The 19833-nt window shown below is 42.8% G+C and overlaps 1 protein-coding gene and 1 long non-coding RNA gene across 13 annotated transcripts in view; one reads left to right on the top strand and one right to left on the bottom strand.

The window, feature by feature from the left end:
- FHOD3 (formin homology 2 domain containing 3) overlaps window positions 1–19833 on the top strand; it is a 491067-nt gene that overhangs the window by 328192 nt on the left and 143042 nt on the right. For 7 of the 12 annotated variants that reach the window (XM_082354170.1, XM_082354168.1, XM_082354167.1 and 4 more), the window contains one exon: window positions 17589–17690. The exons of the other annotated variants lie outside the window; for them this stretch is intronic. In XM_082354170.1, coding sequence (XP_082210296.1) covers window positions 17589–17690 — 102 coding nt within the window. The remainder of the gene's footprint in view (window positions 1–17588; window positions 17691–19833) is intronic. 12 annotated transcript variants of the gene reach the window in all.
- On the bottom strand, window positions 8861–19037 carry LOC309610891. Its single transcript, XR_014234210.1, has 2 exons — window positions 18279–19037; window positions 8861–15642 (listed from the first exon to the last, which is right to left on the bottom strand). It is a non-coding gene; the product is annotated as an uncharacterized lncRNA (long non-coding RNA).

Raw genomic sequence — 19833 nt, 5'->3', positions numbered from 1 at the left:
GAAGGGGAGACCAGGAGGGACCATGCCCACGTGGGCTACAGGCCACGGGTACTGACCGGGGGTAGCTAGCCCACCCATGCTGCAGCGAGGAGCCTGGCAGGGTGTGGTGTGGGGACAGACTATGGACACCAACACCTGCTGGTCCACACCTGCTGGTCGAGAACCGGTCCTGGATCCTAAGGAGCACAGGAGCACTCAGTCTGCACACATTCTCACCAGCATGGAATTTGGAATCACTGCTGTACAGGACATAGAATGGAGGTGCTTGGCTCTGCCACTACGAGCCCTGTATCCATTTAGACATGGCCCCTGGCACAGAGTGAGAACAGAATAAAGAACAACTCTTATATGTTTTCAAATAATGTACTGAGCGCTTAATTATCTGCCAGGCATTATGCTAAGAACTTTAGTGTACTACAGTTTTTCACTGTTACCCTATGAGGTATACGTACTGTTATTCTCTCTATGTGACAGGAGGAAAAACTGAGGCACAGAACATTGAAGTAACTTGTCCAGAGTCCCACAGCTAATCTATGTGGAGTTGCTTTTAGAGGTCAAGTGGTCTGGATCCGGAGTCTCTGCCCTTCACCATTTTATTAAACTACCCTTTTTTTCCCCCCTGTGATTCTATAGAAATAAAACAAATATACTGGGTACTTGGCAATTAGTAAGCAATTATCAAATGCATGTTGCCATTCTTCTGTATTATTAGTTCTAGTTTTTTGTCAGTACATTTAAAAAATTACTACACTACATTAAGCGTTTAGTGCTTAGTGTTTAGTGCTTAGTGTTCCATTGTAAGGATATACCATAATACTGTAATGCCTTCATTCATTTTGCTATGACTTGATTCCAGTTTTTTCCCTAATACCAAACTTTCTGTAATGAATGCACACACATGCACACACACACACACGTTTGCACATACATTAACATTCTTTCAGGAGAGATTCTTAGAAGTGAAATCCCCTAGATCCTGGGACACTTACATTTTATAATATTGTATTACATATTGGTGTCAACCATATTGCTCTCTAAAAGGCCATATCAATTTGCTGTTCTACCATAAGCATATAATTGACCATTTTCCCATACCATCACCAGCACTGGATGTTAAGAATTTTTCAGAAGTTTTATAATGCTGAAAAGTAAAATGTGGTGCTTCAGCATTTTAATTTGCATTTTTCTATTACTACTGAGGTTGTTCGTCTGTAACTGCTTCATTGGCTGTGGACATTTCCTTTTCTGAGTATTGTCTGTTTATATCCTTGGCTCATTTGTCTCCTGAATGGTTTAAGCATTTTAATTGGTGTACAGCCATTCTGTTTGTAATGGGGAAATTTTCAGATACAAAAGTAGAGAGAATGTAGTACTTTTAATACATTATAGATATTAACTTTTGGACAACTATGTCACACACATTTTCTCCCTATATTTTAACTATCTTTAAATTACTTTATGGCATCTCTTGATATATGCATAAAACATATTGTTATAGTATCCAATCTGTTAGTCTTTTCCTGTGTGGCTTTTAGGCGTCATGCTCACTCAGGGAACTGTGTCCTCTTTCTAACTGCAGCCTCTCTGTGTTGTCCTGGGAGAATGCTCTCTATTTTTCCTTCACTCCCTAGGAGGTGAGTAGTAGCAGCAGTGGTGATAGCAGGAACCACATTTATGGAGCACTTACTTTGTGCTGACTGTGGTGCTAAGCAATTTGACTTATGTTGTAAATTCCATGAAGCAGGTGGTAGTATTCTCCCCATTTTACAGATGAGGAAACTGAGGCACAGGGAGGTTAAAGAACTTGCCCCAGATCTCACAGGTGGTAAGTGGCACAGCTGGGTTTGAACCCAGACCAGACAGTCCTAGTCCAGAGTCTGCACTCAGAGCTAAACATCCCTGGAACTAGTCTCTGAATCTATAGAACGTGTTCTGTAGTAACAAGTTTTTCTCTTTTGAGGATGAGTTAGATTTGTTGAGAAAGCAAAAAATCATTCAGAGCAAATGTTTATTGGAACTTGGTCATCCCAAGAGCTGTGCTGTTTATAATCACTGTTAGATTTTGATCCTGAAATAATCATACTGGTTTGCTCGTTTTTCTCATAAATTGGCACTGAAGACAGTTCCTAACGAGGAGTTCTGAAAATGTTCAGAGCAATAACTGCAACACTGGAACAGCCTTCCCAGTTAATCATAACTAACCAGCCGTAATCTTGGTGATGGGAGCAGGAAAGAGGGTATAGAGAACAAAAGTTCATGGTTGAGAGGAAGCCACAGTTAACTATCAATTATCGGAGGCTAAAGCTGTCCTCACGTTTTGGGGGATCATACCTGATGTGCACCGGTTAGTGGCCCAGTGGGTGGTGGACAGAAGAGAGACAAGCCTTGGGGCTGAGCGTCCAGGGTGGGAGCTGGAGGGAGGCAGTTGGAGAGGGTGTGGTTTTCTATTTTCCTGCGGGAGTAGGAAAGGGTATTGGCACCTTTCTACCAGCCCCAGGAACCAGTGGGCAGATGGGAGAGCCTAACTCTGAAACTGTGCAGGGTTGGGGAGGCCATTTTCCTGCATTTTGTCAGGAAGGAGGCATATTTGGATGCTTAGTTCCAGGGCCGTGCCTTGCCCTCTGGTCTGTGTCGTGCCTTGTCCACAGGGCTTCATTGCCAGGGCTTACGGATCCCACTCCTCCTTTAGCTGCAGGATCTGCAGCAGAAATAGCAGAGTAGCCCTAGTTCTGTGTTTCTTGGAGGTAGTTGGCAGTGAACAGGTTGTTGAGGGCACAGGCATGGCCTTTCCAGCTACAGTTCCCACTTCCTCCCCAGGCTTGGCCTCGGTCTCCTCCACTGTAAACTCAGGGCGCTGATGCCGCTTTAATAGAGTGGCGGGGGAGTCAAGAGAGGCAGCACAAATGTGGGCTTAGCTCAGTGTTATTACTGTAGTCACTCCATGCCCTGGAGCTTTCCCGGATGTTGTGCTATTAAAGAAGGTCATCGTTAAATAAGTATGAACGTGAACTGGCGAGAAGATTCTGTGCACTGGCAAAACCGTGCTAGAGGATTTCACCACAACTAGATTAACAACCACTGGTACCATGAGCGGCAAGTAGCTACTCGGGAAGATTGATCTGACGGTAATGGTTCGTTACCAGTGGGATTCACCAGCAAGGGATGTGACCTCCTCAGGTAGGTATGATTAGAATACAGCCAGTGATTCAGATTCACCAGTTAATGTCCCGGAAGCCCTTCGTGGTTTCCTGAGTATTGAACAGCAAAGGGAGGATAGGAGGGGAGATGGCTGGGGGGTGGGGGGCTGGGCAGAGGACTGTGAACTTGGAACTGAGAGCACCTGCTCCAAGAGAGGACAGAAGCAAAAGGTATGAGGAAGAGGTCACTTTGCAAAGCTCCTTCTGATTTCTGGTGCAGGACTTCTGGTTTCTCAGAAGATTCACTGTGATCAGATTGCAGATTTCTTTGGGGGTTTGGACTTTGCTGAATTGAATTTGGGGGATTTTTCTAGATTCTGAAGAAAATGGCAAAACTTTAAAACTGAACAGAGGGGCTTCCCTGGTGGCGCAGTGGTTGAGAATCTGCCTGCCAATGCAGGGGACACGGGTTCGAGCCCTGGTCCGGGAAGATCCCACATGCCGCGGAGCGACTAGGCCCGTGTGCCACAGTTACTGAGCCTGCGCGTCTGGAGCCTGTGCTCCGCAACAAGAGAGGCCGCGATGGTGAGAGGCCCGCGCACCGCGATGAAGAGTGGCCCCCACTTGCTACAACTAGAGAAAGCCCTCGCACAGAAACTAAGACCCAACACAGCCATAAATAAATAAATAAATAAATAAAAATTAAAAAAAAAAAAGAATTAAAAAAAAATATATTAAAAAAAAAAAACTGAACAGAGCTACTGATGAATTTTAAGTGAAGAAGTGAGATCGGGGTGGTATTTCAGCAAGACCCCTGTGGGAACAGCACATGTGCATGGGAGGAGAGCAGACAGCAAACAGGGAGCCTGGTGAGGCCTGGGCCACAGTCTGGAGAGAGGTGGAGAGGCCCGACAGGCAGTGGCAGGGAGAATGGCAAGCAGGAGAAGGTGATGAGATACAGGATGGACGTCATTTGTGGGATGGTGACCGGACTGTATGGTGAGAAAGAGGAAGGAGTCTGGGGTGATCCCTAGGCAACCACTAACTTAGGGTCGTGAGATGGCTGTCAGGCCACTGAGTAAGCTGTGGGCATTTTCAATTTGAGGTATCTGGGTCACAGGTAGAACGTCCCATATGCAGTTGGATAGGTACCTCTGGAACTCAGGTACATTCAGGTGAGGCTTGAAGCTTGGGCTTAGATGCCATAACCCAGGGAAAACAAACCAAGTGAGCAGAGAAGTGAATGGATAAAGTGTAGAATTGTCATGAAATTCTGAAACCGAGAAGTTCACTCACTTCCCAAGTCAATGAACCTTGATATTGGTTGTCTTCAAGTGTGAATGCTTCTCAAGCTAGAGTGGCCTTACTTGGTGTGATGTTGCAGGAAGAGACAGCCCTTTACTGTGGGAGTGGTGAACACGCTTCAAAGAGAAGGAAAGGTTTTTGTTTCTAGTTACATCTTTGACTTGCTTTGGGTATTTTCGTTCAATGTCAAGCCTGCTTGCCCTTGACCTTGCAAACTCTCCATTTTCTGTAATACACCTCTTCCCATCCATGTCCTGACTGTTCACAGCCCTTTCTAGTAGAGCTGATTTTGTTGGCAGTTCATGCAGGTATGGCTGTGGGTGGTCCTTCTGGAGAGCAAGCATCTCTCTCTTTATATCCCTGGCAATTCCAGGATCCCTTTGGAGATGGAGCAGGGGCTTTCTAATGATTACTAAACTGAGTCGATTAAATCCAATCATGGAAGGAAGAATGAGATTGTCTCTTTTACAAGAGTCTGTGGAGGGAGCCTGGTAGTAACTCTTCAGTGATGAAGGTTGAACTAGCAGGGAAATAAAACCCTGAAAATGTAGGCTGAGGAGGTCAAATCTGACATGGCACAAAAGGTGTTTATAGTGGACCAAGGTGATGCTGGTGAAGCATTTTGCAAGGGACCCCTTTGGAATAGGCTTTGGAAATTGACGAGGAGAGACCCAAAGAAAGAGAGACCTGGCCTAATGTCATTCTTGTCTCACACATGTGTTCAGCGAGCTGACAGTGATCACAGAAGCATCATATTCTTGTAGAAAAAACATTGATTTCTAAGGGAGGTAATGTTGATGTTTCAGAGACTGATGAGGATTAACATGGGCTATAGTTGTGGTCCACGTTTGTCTATATCAAGGCATCACTGATGCTCCTCATGGTGGAATGGGGCCTCGGTGAGATGGGCAAAGGGTGAGAACTGGTAGACTCCCTATACACTTGAATACATGAAAAGAATCTGAAAGAAGGAACGATTCACAGCTTCTTCCAGTCCTTAAAGAGAAGAGGCATTTATTTCCAGCCACAAAGAAATGATCATAGTGGAGGCAGCAGAGCATCGTGGTCAGGAGCTTAGATGCTAGGGTTGGACTACCTGGGTTCAGATCCCGGCTTCTAGCTCTGTGACTCTGGGCAAGCTCCTTAACCTCTCTGGGCCTCAGCTCCTCAGCTGTGAATGGGGTAGTAATAGTACCACCTCAGCAGTTCCTGCGAGGAGTTCAGGGGTGAACCATGTAAAGTGCTTTGCGTGAGAGCGCCCGTCAGAGAGTTTGTTAAATAACTAGAATAAATGAGTGACTGCAGCCTCACCCCCACCCCCCCAGCCCAGTGAGAGTCTGATTTCCCTGGAGAGAAACAGGAGGCAGAGCCAAGCCAAGTAGAGGGAAGCCTACCCCTTGCCCTGGGAGAGTGGCCTGCAGAGCAGGGAAGCCTGGGCACATTTGGGACGGGTATCTGCAGCCTAAGTGCCATTTGAACATCCTGATAAAGCATGCTTCCCAAAGACACAATAACTCAGTGAGGAATCAGAGACAATTATATCACACTTCAGGAATACTCCATTACAGTAATCACGTTTGCCTCCAGAGAAATTATTTTAATTCCTGAGGTTTTTTTTTTTTTTTTTTCCCAGTCATGCAGTTCTGGTTTTATAAACATGAGTTTAAACATTGACTGGAGATGAGCCCCCGTGAAGAAGTGGCCAGTCGGGGCCTGCTGCGTGCGGGCCTTGGTCTCCTAGAGGTCTTGGGACAGAACAGGGCGAGCGGGTGTAGGGTATCAGGACTTCATGCCAGTGGCAGGCCTTCTGAAGTGAAACAAATACTTACTGGACTTGGGAAGATATTTTTCTTTGTTTATCTGTATTTTTTTCACTTATAACAAACTTTGCAAAATTGACTTTGAGTTAGAAGAGTAAATAATTTTGATCGTGGAAAGGGGAAAAAATCATGAAGCAGAGAAGAAGTGCTTTGGGACTTCCTTGGTGGTGCAGTGGTTAAGGATCCACCTGCCAATGCAGGGGACACGGGTTCGAGCCCTGGTCCGGGAAGATCCCACATGCCGCGGAGCAGCTAAGCCCGTGCACCACAACTACGGAGCCTGCGCTCTAGAGCCTGCGAGCCACAACTACTGAGCCCGCGTGCCACAACTACTGAAGTCCACGTGCCTAGAACCCGTGCTCTGCAACAAGAGAAGCCACCCAATGAGAAGCCCGCACACCGCAACGAAGAGCAGCCCCCAGCTCGCCACAACTAGAGAAAGCCCGCGCGCAGCAACGAAGACCCAACGCAACCAAAAATAAATAAAATAAAATAAATTTATAAAAAAAAAAAAGAAGTGACTTTGCGGTTGTTAAAACATTGCTGGGACTTGGGTCCACATCCATAATAGCTCACGCCCACAAGTAAACGAGCAAGCCACCAATTCTCTATAAGAGAAACCCCAACGCTGAGTATATTATTTCACAGTAACCATGCAGGGATAGACTTCTTAGTCAGTCCTGACATTTTATGAACTTTGATGTTATGATTACTGCCCTGAGTTTGTTGAGGCAGGAATAGTAGCTTATGAGCCAAAGGAGAACAAAATGATATTCTTTCATTCCTTCATTATTCACCAGCTTGTATTTTCCTGTACCTGCCAGATTTTCGGTTCTGAGGATACAGTGGTAAGCATGACCCTTATGACTCTTCCAGCCTCATAAGACAGGGTGCACATAAATATTGTAGTCAGCAAATGTGTGTAGCTTTGGAAGAGGGCTTTTGAAGGCTGCAAACAGGGCTGTGTGCAGGTAGCAGGGATGTAAGGATATGCACTTGGCAATAACATGCAGTTCACAAGGACATGTGCAGAGATTGTCATTACAGCGTCACTTGTAACAGCAACTTGGGGAGTGGCTAGATAAGGAAAACATGGCATAGCCACATGATGGGATGCAACTAGCAATTATAAGAAATGCGTCACACCAGAAGTACCAACATACTTGCCACATCAATTGCTGTATTAAAAGGACTGTAGAATAATATATGTTAAAACGTTCTTTTTTAATCTGGAAATTTACCCACCGAATTTATAACCGTGGTTACCTCTGGTCAAAGGGGACTTAATTTTTATCAGTAATATACTTTTTCAAAGGGAGTATGAATTCTTATAATTAAATATTAATTTAAAAGATTTTTTTAGAAAAGAGGATAGTGGGATGGGGCAGGGTGTGGGGGGTGGGGGTGGCCAAAAAGCCTCCTCAGGCATTTGGGCTGAGTCCTGAAGGATGATTGATCGTGGTGTGTTGAAGTCCAAAGCATGTGAAAAGGCAATTCGAGTTCTAGAATCAAACTGAGTCATGAGTTTGAAAGATGGTCCTACACACAGAACTCTGAAACGGGGTTGGCTTCCTCGTGGTGGTTACATTTGATATCTGCCTCTTAAAGACACACATATCATGTCTCTTTCTAACTTGGAGCCTTTCATTCTTTAGTATCATTGCCTTCCTGTTTGTGAAAACATGAGACAGAATGTGTGTAAGAAGTTCTGTTATTCGAAACATTTAAAAGTGAGCTTGGCTAGACAGCGCACTATTTGAGTAATAGTTGTACAACTTCTGGAGATGAGAGAACTTGTCTGATGTCCACACAATTTCATTTCGTCGGCTATCACAGACTACCAGAGATGAAGGCTCCTGTTCTGCTGTTGCACTTTATTTTACGGGTGACATAAGAGAGTCTCTGGGTCTCAGGATGGAACCAAGCCAGACGCAGGCAGGGCTGCTTTCGCCTCTGGAGGCTGCCATCTTGAAACCTCAGCCTGGGTCTGTGCTTGGCGTCCCTGCAGTTTCCAGAAGGTCACAGAGAATTCCAGTCTACCTTCATGCTAGTTTCTCGTCCGCTCTCTCAGGCCTCTAAGAGACACTTAAGGCAATTAGGTGGTCTCTCTGGCTTGGAATAAAGTCTTTTTTAAACATAAAATCAAAGTACCCACAAAAGAAAGTAGTGAGACACCTCATAGTCCGCAGTTATCACTGGATTGACTTGTTTGACTCCTAAATAAACCTGCAACCAGGCTACTAATTGTGTCTTTTTTTCCTATTGGTTTTAGGCTATGCAGACTGGAATTCCATTACATTAAACTGCTCCATGTTTTCCGCAGAAATAACGTGCTGGATCCAATAGTATTTTATTCTAAAACAAAATAGCAAAATAATGGCTCGTGCATTAAGGTTCTGGCCAGTTGTCCAGTTTCTGGGTATATTCAGTATCCGTGGCCGGTAAATAGGCTCCTTCTAAACTCTGAGTGTTACAGGGACAATAAATACTTTCCTAACTTTGGGTTCTCACCATGGAAACATCAGAGCAACAGCTGGGCTCTCTTAAACGTCTTTTCATTCTCTTAGTAGCTGGCAAAAATCTTTTAAGGGAAGCTGCTTCTTTTTTTTTTTTTTTTTGCTGAATAACAAAACTATTTTTGAATGAAATCACTGCTTCAGTTGGTCAGATATACGTCTTAACTGATTAAGATAACTAATTGGAAATTTTCAAATCCCTTCTTGGGGCCTTGGTAACCTAGAAACGGCCTTGAAGAGAGCAGAAAGTATGAGTCCCCGGGAGGCTAAGTTCAAACTCCAGTTGAAGTGTACTGTCTCACAGAGGGATGCAGTGTTTGCTCCATCTGAGGGATACAGATGGAGCCCAAGGGGGCACTTTGTCTGACAGAAATTTAACACACTATTTCTTCTGTTTGTTTTTGTGTTTGTGTTTGTTTGTTTAAATTGTATATTTTAAAAAATTTTTATTGTGGTAAAATATACATAACATAAAGTTTACCATTTTAACCATTTTTAATTGTACAATTTAGTGGCATTAATTATATTCACAGTAACACTATTTCTATGACATATTTTTTTCATCTAATTATAGTATGTCATATGCATTTTACAGAACTAAATGGGGCATTTAAAATGCCTGCATCTTATCTAAACCTTAATACAGAACTTACTAACTAGTTGCCACAAATGGGTCACACCTGTGTCAAGACACTGATTTTTTTTTTTTTTTTCCCCCCTCAGGGCAACCAGGCAGGTCCGGGGTGACTGGGGCACTGGGCGGGTCTCCTGTCCGTTACTCTGGAGGGCTGTGCAGATGTTCTTGTCTATGCCCTGTGCAGGGAGGATTGAGAAGCACCATCCAGGGTGCTATTGCTTAGAAGGAAATGTGCAGTGACGGTGGAGCAATGAAACCAGTTTAGATTCTGCTTCGGGTTCATGACGTCGCCAGTTCTTACTGGCAGGTTGTGTGATCTTGCCTTCTCTGGACCTCGTCTTTCTTATCTGCAACGTGGGGAGATCTCCAAGGTCATTTTTCCAGTTCTTGCCACTCTGTCTGTTGACCATCCATAGCGAGTATCTCCATGCTGAGCACCATGCGAGGTCCACTGGGCCAAAGATCTGCAACAGGCAGTGAGTACTTACTGGATGTCCCTGGCGGCTGGGTCCACTAGAGAAACAGAGCAGGAGTAACTCCAGGCAGGGAGAATGGCTCCTTTGAGGACCCCAAGCTGAAATGCCCTTGGTGTTGGGTGGACAGCTCAATAGACTGATTAAGACTAGGGTGGGGGAGTTGCTGAAGGGAGAGAGGGAGATGAAGTTGGCAAGATGATGGGGGTATTAGCTGAGCAAGTTGGACTTAATCCTGAGGTTAGCGTGTACGTGTTGGAGCAGGAGAGTGTCATGTGTAAAGTCCCATCTTGTCCTCTGGTCAATTCCTTCTTGGCCTCCTGAGTTTTGCCCCAACAGCACTGTGGAAATTTTTCTCACTTGAGTACTTCCTGGTACAATTAGATTAATGTCTTTCTCCCCCACAGACCTGTAAACATTAAGGGTGAGAACCTCTACTAACCACTGTACCCCTGCATCTTGCACATAATAAATGCTCAATAAATAATTGTTGGGTAAATGGAGAGAGAGCCCTTGCCCCATGGTTACACTTCTTCACTTCTAAAAAATGTTTGTATTGTTACTTATTATGGGAAATCTCTGCACCTTCTGCTCAATTTTGCTATGAAACTAAAACTGCTCTAAAAAGTAAAATCTATTAAAACAATTCTAATTGTCCAGAATTGAATTAATCATAATCCTTAGTTCATGATACACTGGCGTCATTGGTCCATGTGTGGCCCTCTCCTAGTTTATTTACTTTATATAAATATAAATATTATAAATATTAATATTATAAACATGATTAACATTATTAATATTAATTATTAATGGTATATAAATATTAATATAAAGAACATACATGAGACTACCATCTAGCTAGAAACCCAGAGCATTACCCTTAACTTACTATGAGCTTCCAACTTTCACATCTCTGAACCTGGGTAACCAGCACTCTTAAATATTGTTTAGTGTTGTCTTATGGGTTTGTTGTTATTTGATTTTAGTATTATCAGATATATATATATATTATATAACAATAGTATATTATATAATTTTGCCTTTTTGAACTTTATAAAAATATTAGAATATTGTAGTTTCTCTTTGCACTTGTCTTCACTCCACATCATGCTTCCAGGGTTCATCCATATTGTCATGTGATGCTGAAGGTCTTCCGTTTTCTCTGCTTGGAATATACCGCAATCTATTTATCCTTTTTCCCATTGGTGAGCATTTGGGTTGTTTCCATTTTTTGGTAATTACAGACAGTGCTGCTGAGGATATTCTCAGACTCATATCCCGGTGCACATGCTTTGGCATCCCTAGAGAGGGTTTCTCAACCTCAGCACTTTTAACATTTTGGACCAAAAGTATTCGGTGCAAATGTTGTTGTGGATGGCTGCTTCATGCATTGTAGGATGCAACATCTAAGACTAGATGTCTCCCGACATTGATAAATGTCCCTTAGGGGGCAGAATCACCTGGTTCAGAACCACTGCCCCAGGCTACAGCAATGCCACTTCTAGGTGATGTCAGTCATATTCACGATATGAATGCTTAACTTTATGAGATAGTGCCAATTATTTTGCCAGAGTCATTATGCTAATGCACACTCCTATCAGCAATATATGAGAGCCAGTTGATCTAAATGCTCTTCAGTGCTTAGTATTATCTTCAGACTTCTTAATTTTGCCAAGCAGATAAAAAATGGTATCTCATTGTAGTTTCAATTGAGTTCTATTAAACTCTGATTGATTTATACTTAAACTTCGGTTTTAAAATATCATTTCATATAAATGTATTGGCCATGATTGTGTATTTTGCTCACTTTTATAGCTGTGTTTTTACTGATTTTTAAAATATATTTTTTCATATTCCTGATTTGAGTTTATGTCTATTAGATGTGTTGAAATGTCTGCTCCAAATGTGTTGCTTAACTCTTCCTCATCCTGATTGCTTTGGTCCTAGAATATACTTTAATACTGTTTTAAATGTTTCTATTGTACTTTTAAAACATCTCAGCAACATCCATTTTCCTTCTTGTTTTTTGAAGCCTAAGAAATGTGACATCAGCCTGAGACCCGAATTTGAGAAAGTTAATTTGACTTTGAAGGAAACTGTGCCCTGCAGAATTTGTCAGGCGGTGGGCCTGTTGCTTTTCCAACGTGAAGAGGGTGGCCTCCAGTCTGGGACTGTTTGTGGTTAAAAGGAGACTACCTGATGGGTTCAGAACAGGCCTGTGCCCTAGAGTAACTCTTTATCAATTACAAACAAGCAGAATACCGCTAGAGGTATTTGAAAGCCAGAGGCCAAAGACCCAGAATGCCTTAGAACAAGTATAAACAAAATTAAGTTATACTTTAAGAGACAATTCAGCTAGGGAAAAAGCAAAATTGAACTAATTCTTCAATCTTAAATATGAGCAGCATAAAATATCATTCCATTTGACTAATTCTACTAGGATGAAACTAAATAAAATCAAGCATAGAAAGTCCTGTGCCCTACGAGAGGGTATTTCCTTCTTCATGCATTTGAGTTGTAGGGCAAGGCCAGTGCTTTGACCATGGGACTTCCTGGAAGTGGATTCCCTGAGTGAGTCATTGTGCTGCCTGCCCTTGGTCCTGCTCTGCCACTCATGATAGCAAAGCTATGACATACACAAGTCATCAGAAGATTTATTGCAGAGTCAGAGATGTTGAGCCCAAAGAGGAAGCAGGTTGGGATGTTGATCAGAATCACTGTCTTCATACATCTGGAGGACAGCTACATGCAAGAGAGGAGGATCAAAAATACACAGCTTACACAGGTGGAAGTTATAAAGGGGAAAGTGTTACTATCTGCCAGTGATTGGGAATGCTTTGCAGAGTACTATGTCCTCTTCCTTAGTGAATCAAGCAGAGTTCTGAGTATCCATTAGTGGGGGATGGTAGAGATTTCCTAAGAAGGCTCCAAAGCCAGTGACGATGATGGTGATGATGATGATGAGAGCTAATAGCTAAAACAAATTGATCTGCTCACTGTATGCTGCTCCTTTTCAAAGTGCTTTACATATTAACCCAGTCCTCCTAGAAGGTAGGTACTGTTGATATCCTAAATTGGGATGAGGAAGGTGGGGCCCAAGGTTACACAGCTGGTAAATTATGGAGCTGGAGTACAACCCAGGCAGTTGGCTCCGAGCCTCTCCAACTCCAGCAGACTTTGCTTCTAAATGGCTTTACCACCTGGGAGAACAAATGAAGTCAAGTCATTTTGGAGGATGGGGCTCCCTGTTTTGTGTTAAAGAGGAGAGACCCATTGGTTGGCAGGGTAGAGATCCGTGGGTTCTGGGCAGACCAGAAGTAATAACATTTGCAAATTCCTGATCAAGCTGAGGGAAGGTAGCCTCAGGCTGAAGGTTGAGGGTACAGTTTTTAAGTTGACTGCTGTTAGAGCAGAAAAGGACTGCCAAGAAAAAGGACTGTGGTGTGTGAGGGTGAGCTGTACCAGGCTCAGAAGGACAGATGGGGTGTGCTCGTTTGTGGCTTGTGGCATTACAGGAGGAATGCTGTCTTCACTGTTCCACTGGCTTCCTTGTTTCTGACAGAAGCACCCCTCAATCCAGGTATGGGGTATATAATCATGGGGTTGTACCAATACTTCTTTCTTCCTTTCCTGCCACATCTAACCAGTCACCAAATTCAGCCAAATCTGTTTTAATTTTTTTCGGATCCATCTCTTTTTCTTTAGCTCCACAGCTGTCACCTTCTCTGCCCTACCTCTTTATGAGGCTTGCATAACCTTTATTCCATAAAAGCTGATCAGCACATTTTAAGAAATAGGAATTATAGATCAATCTCTTTCCAGAAGATATACATAAAAAATTCTTAATAATATTATAATCAACTATACTTCAATTTAAAAAATTCTTAATATTAACAAATAGAACCCAGGTGTTTATAAAAAGGATAACATGGTATAACAAGGTGGGGTTTATGCTGGTATGCGAGGTTCGTTTAACCTTTTAAAAAGCAGTTTTGTAATTCATTACATTTACAGAAATAAAGGGGAAAATCATATGATTATCTTGATAAATGGAAAGAAAGCATTTGATAGATTTCAGCACTCATATATGGCAAAAACTCTTAGCAAACAAGGAAACTTCTTTGATCTGATAAAGAATAAAAAATCTGTGGCAAAGCTCATATTTCCTCTTGATATTTGGGACAATGAAAGGATGCTTACTGTCATCACTTCAGTTCAATGTAATATTGCAGTTCCTAGCCAGTGTAATAAGGCAAGAAAAAGAAAGGCATAAGAATTGGAGCAAAATAAATACAACCATCGTTACTTACAGACGGTATGAGTGTCTATATAGGAAATCTAAAGAAATCTATATAAAAAGTATTACAATTGATAAATTTGGAAAAGTTGCTGGATACAAGGTAAATTTACCCCCCAAATCAATTTTATTTCTATATATCATCAAATAAATAGAAAATTAAATTGGAAATTGATAACATGTACAGTAGCATTAAAATTTATATTCAGAAGTAAATTTAACAGAAAATATATAAGACCTCTACTGAAAATTTAAAGCTTTAAAAGAAATGAAAGAATATTGGAATAAGATTAGATCTAAATAAAGGATATACCACAGTCATGGATTGGAAGACTCAATACGTAAAATTGTCAGTTCTTTTTCTCATTTGTGTATAAATTCAATACAATCCCAACTAGTAGTCCAGCTAGATTTTGGTGAAGCTGATTGACAAGCTAATTCAAAAATTCTATGAAAGTATAAAGGGCAAAGGACTTACTTTGCAATGTCAAGGTCTATCATAAAACTGTAATAATTAAGATAGTATTCATGCAAAGATTCATGCAGAGTGTTCATGCAAGGATAGAAAAATTGACTAATGGTGAGAAAAAGTCCAGAAACCCACAGATATATACTTGATTTATGATAAAGATGATACTAACATGGGGAAAATATGGCCTTTTTACTAAATGGTTCTGGGCCAATTGTATGTCCATGTGGGGATAAAATGTATCTTAACCCCTATCTCACATGATACACTAAATAAATTATGGATGGACTGCAAATTTAAATGGGAAAGGTTATATAATAAAGCTTTTAGAGGGTCACATAAGAGAATGCCTTTAAGACCTTGGTGTAAGCAAAAAAAAAAAAAAAAAGAACAGGACAAAAAAGACACTAACCATCAAAGAAAAAAGATAAATAGGGTCCCATTAAGCTTAAGAACGTATGTTTATTAAAAGATACCATGAAGTGAATGCAAAGGCAACCCACAGGGAAAACATATTTGCAACACTAGAATATGACAAATTACTTGCGTCCAAATTATGTGAAGAATTTCTACAAATCAAAAATAAAAAGCGTTTTTTTTTTTTTTTTAGTTTATTTATTTATTTATTTATGGCTGCATTGAGTCTTCGTTGCTGCGCGTGGGCTTTCTCTAGTTGTGGCAAGTGGGCGCTACTCTTTGTTGTGATGCTCAGGCTTCTCATTGCGGTGGCTTCTCTTGTTGCGGAGCACAGGCTCTAGGCGCTCGTGCTTCAGTAGTTGTGGCTCGCGGGCTCTAGAGCGCAGGCTCAGTAGTTGTGGTGCGTGGGTTTACTTGGTCCACGGCACGTGGGAATCTTCCTGGACCAGGGATTGAATCTGTGTCCCCTGCATTGGCAGGCGGATTCTTAACCACTGCGCCACCAGGGAAGTCCGAGCCTTTTCTATTTTTTTTAAAGGCAAAGTACTTAGATACTTCAAAAAGAGGATATCTAAATAGACATTAAAAGTATGATAATGTGCCCATCTTCATTAGTCATCAGGGAAAGCAAAGTAAAAACCACAATGAGACATCATCACACACAGATTAGATGGCAAATGAAATAGACAAAAACATTAAATCTTGGCAAGGATGTGGAAGAACCAGAATGCTCATATACTATCTATGGGAATGTAAATTCATTCATTCATTTTAAAAAATTGTTTGACAGTTTCTAATAAAGATGAATTTAAGCATATCTTATGACCCAAAACACTAAAAAACATGTACTACAATATCTATAACAGCCCTATTCAAAATGACCCCAAACTGAAAAGTACCTGATTATCATCAACAGTAGAATGGATAACTAAATTATAGTATATTCATGTAAGAGAATACTATACAGCAATGAGAAAGAATGATCTTCAAGTACACATAACAGTATAGATGAATCTCACAAGTGTAATACTGAACAAAAGGAGCTGGATACAGTATGATTCCTTTTAGATGGAGAAGAAAATCAGGCAAAGCTGACCTGTGCTGTTTCAAGTAGGGGAGGGAAGCAGTTGGAAGGGAGCATTAAAGGAATGCTGATTATGTAGATGCATCTATTCTGTGAAACCTCAGTGATTCGTGTACTTTTCTGTATGTATTTTATATTTCAGTAAAAAGAAAAACTGTAACTGAAGGAGAGTGGGGCAAAAGAGTTACAGATTTTGGCAGAATGATGCCTACAGTGGGAAACGGTCGATTCATAAGGATTGAAGGCAAGAAGGAGCTGGTGGACGTTTAGGAAGTAGAGGAGGACACTGAGATTGCAGAAGAGTTATGGTGGGAGGAGAGGAATGAGAGATTTGGGGGAATGGGGGCTTGTGGTCGGGGCGCAGAAGTTTGGATGTAAGGTTTCCAAGGTGGGCTACTTAGGTGCGATGGTGAGGTCCAGCCTGTGAGGGCCTGAAGTGAACAAAGATGAAGGTCATTGGAGTTAAGGAGTTTTAATCCCTTTGGCAAGGGATTGAGAAGCTTGGGTAAGTGTTCCACATGGAACACTTACATCACATAAGTCACATGTTGATAGGATTTAGAGGCCAAAGGACGGTAATGATTCAGTTATCAAAGTCTGTACTTGTTTAGCTGCAAGGGCAAAACCCAAGTTAAACTACCTTAAGCAAAAATGAAAAGTTATTATCTTCTGTTAGTGAAAGGCCAGGGTGAAGCTTCAAAAGTATTAGGTGCAAGTGTTAAAATTGTCATGGAGACTGCTTTCCTCTCTCTCCACCTCCGTCCCTCTTTCTCCAACTCTGCTGTTCTTGGGCCGGGGTCACTCACAGGCAGCCTTCCTCCACTAGACTTAGGGTGTCCTTGTACCTTCTCATCCCTGAAGGCAGCAGGAGAAATCCCAGGGGTGGCCCAGATTGACTCCACCTGGACCATGTGTTAACCCTTGAAGTGGCGGGGGGGAGAATCAGCCCCCCACCCCCAAACACATTGACTGAGAATGAGGGAGTGACATGCAAAAACCATCCGTCCACCGTAGAGGGTGGTGCAGGAAGGAATGCAGTGAAGACATGAGGACTTCTCGCTGCAGGCGCTGGGCGGCCCTGAGAACAGCCACTGCACGACTCTGTATGCAGAAGGAGAACCACCTGGGACGCCTGCCCAAGGCCAGAAGCTCTTGTGAATCATGTGTGGTAGGGGGATGGGAGGAGCGGGGTCGGGGGATGCAGGCAGTAGCATCCAGCCAACTTGACAAAGAAATTTGGCTTGTGCTGGGTTATTGCATCTCCAGCCCACACTTAAATTTCCCCATCTCACAACTGTCTCCTCTTAAGTGTGCTCTTTTCATCTCAGCCAGCTGGAGTTTTTTTTGCTTCATCTTCCTGTTTGTCTGTAATGCTTATCTTGCTTTTCCATCTTGTCTCTGTGTGCATTTCTCTTTTCCTGGCCTTGCCTCAGGGTTGAGGAGGAGGAGGAGGAGGAAGAAGAGGAGCAGCCAGTCACGGAGCCCAATTCAGAGGAAGAGAAAGATGACGATGCCCCCTGTCCGGGCGAGGACAGGTACCGAGGGCTGGACACTCCCTGGCTCCCACCAAAAGCCTGGAGTCTCCTTCCTAAGGGATAGTTTGCAGCCAACCTTCAGTAGCCGCCTCCCTTCCTCACTAGCTCCCACTGGCAAACGTTTACACGGAGCCACAGAGTGACTAGTTTTATAGAAATAACTGAGCACGTTTTCCCTAGAGAACCGTGTTTTTTACTCAAACGCTGCCTTCCTAACCTTGCTTTATGGGAGACATGCCCAGGAGCTTTTCTCCCCACTGTCCCCTCCCTCGTTGAGTGCTTTGGCTCAGTCAGATTGACAGTACCTAACGGGATGTTCCTCTCTGCTCGGAAAACTTTAACCTTCTCTACACTGTAGGAAGAATAATTCCATGTGTCCCCTTCTTCCTACTAATTTTACCAGTACAGTGTTATCTATAATGTGTGGATGTCTGCTGTAGGAATAATGCATTTTGATTTTTATCCAAATGGACAGAAACACTTTTCACCCCATATAGCGTAGAAAAAATTCCCAGCATTTATTTGCATGCCTAGAACAACTACCATAGCTCTACAGCCCTTTGGGGGAGTTTTCTGTCCTCCACTCACCTCTCCAAGGTGCATCCTTTCTGTCTTCGGGCAATGTTAACAGACACAGGCACCTTGCAGAGATGTGTAAATTTTGTGGTATTTTCCCCAAATGATGTCTGTATGAAAAATAAAAATTGATCATGGGTAAGTTCATTTTCTGATATTCAAAAATAATTCTATAACTGAATGGTTCCTTCACTTGATTGATTACGCTGCAAACTGATATTGTTGCTGTTAGTTTTTCCACAAATAAGCAAAGTCAAAAGGATCTTGGATGAATTAGGGTAAAATCTTTCTCTTACCAAGTTCAAAGTTAATGTGATTCTTTGCTGCTGTGGCCTCATTCTCGGGGCCACCGGCACACATAAAAGTTCTCAGGCAGGCTCATTTGACGTGCTGAGATGTCCACCACTCCCAGGGGTCGTGGAATCCTCTCTGAACTGATTGCTTCCCCCCTTTGGAAATGTCCGGGAAGAAGCCAGCAGGATGTAGAGAGAGGAAAGGAATGACCTAGTGACAGAGAGTGAGGTACACATTCCAGAATGAGATGGGGAGAAAGGTCGGCATTAACCAAGGGCCCCCGCCCATGCCGAGTGCCATGCTTGGGGGTAGTGACTTTAGTTAGGGATGCTCTGGGAAGGGAGGAGGTTCAGTTGACAGTCCCACCTTAGGTCAGAAATGAGTCACAGAAAATTTTGTGGACCCTCAATAAATACATCGGTGTGGCTCCACACGTGCTTAAATGTGCATGGTATGTCCCACCCACAAACTTTTCACTCTCAGGGGCTCAAACAGTTCAGCAGCGCCTACAGACCAGATGGAAGAATCTGGCTGGAAAGAGCAGCCTCCAAAGGCGTCCCTACTGACTCGTGCTGTCTTTACATGGGATTGTTATTTACACAGGTAGATGGTGGTTTATCCTATCCTCTGCAGTGTCTTTGACTATATGACTGATTCTGGAGGGTGTCTTCATCAGAGACTATACAGTTAGACTTTTCAGTTTTAGGAAGCAAAGGTGTGCATATTAAACACCAGCGTTTGATCTTAACCACGGTGTTCATTAACATTGATCTGGATGTTGTTTCTTCCCTGATGTCAACCTACTAGACTTAAAAGTGGTGGGAAAGATTCTGCTTACTTCTGTGGGCTTGGTGTCTTCCACTGCTTCCCCTTCCTGCTGGCTGCTTCCTTGTGTTTGCCCGCCATGTGTGCCCACCACGTGTGCCCCCTGTCTGTGTGTACCACCTGTGCCAGGCCTGCCCTGGGCACTGCAGTGTGGTCTCATCCCATCTTCCCCTTGAGCCAGGGAAACCGGTATGTCCCTGCCCTTATATACAGATGGAGCTCTGGATTTGAGGTAGGAAAAAAAACAGCTCACATCCCGTTCCCAAGTGGGCATGGCTGGGGGTCAAGTTCTCTGGGAAAAGGACTATGGTTTTGAAAAATGCAGAGTTTAATGTAGATTCTCCTGTTACAAAGGTAGGCTTCAAAATGTCTAAGTGGTCTAAATCCAGTCCCCTGAAGATGGAAAGTCTTCATAACTGTATCTGTGGCAGAATGAGGCCTGCCTGCA

The sequence above is a fragment of the Balaenoptera borealis genome (assembly GCF_965194805.1).
Source record: "Balaenoptera borealis genome assembly, chromosome: 14".
In the NCBI taxonomy this organism is placed as follows: Eukaryota; Metazoa; Chordata; class Mammalia; order Artiodactyla; family Balaenopteridae; genus Balaenoptera; species Balaenoptera borealis.
Note: the sequence above shows the minus strand (reverse complement) of the source record. Positions and strands in the feature narration are given on the sequence as shown.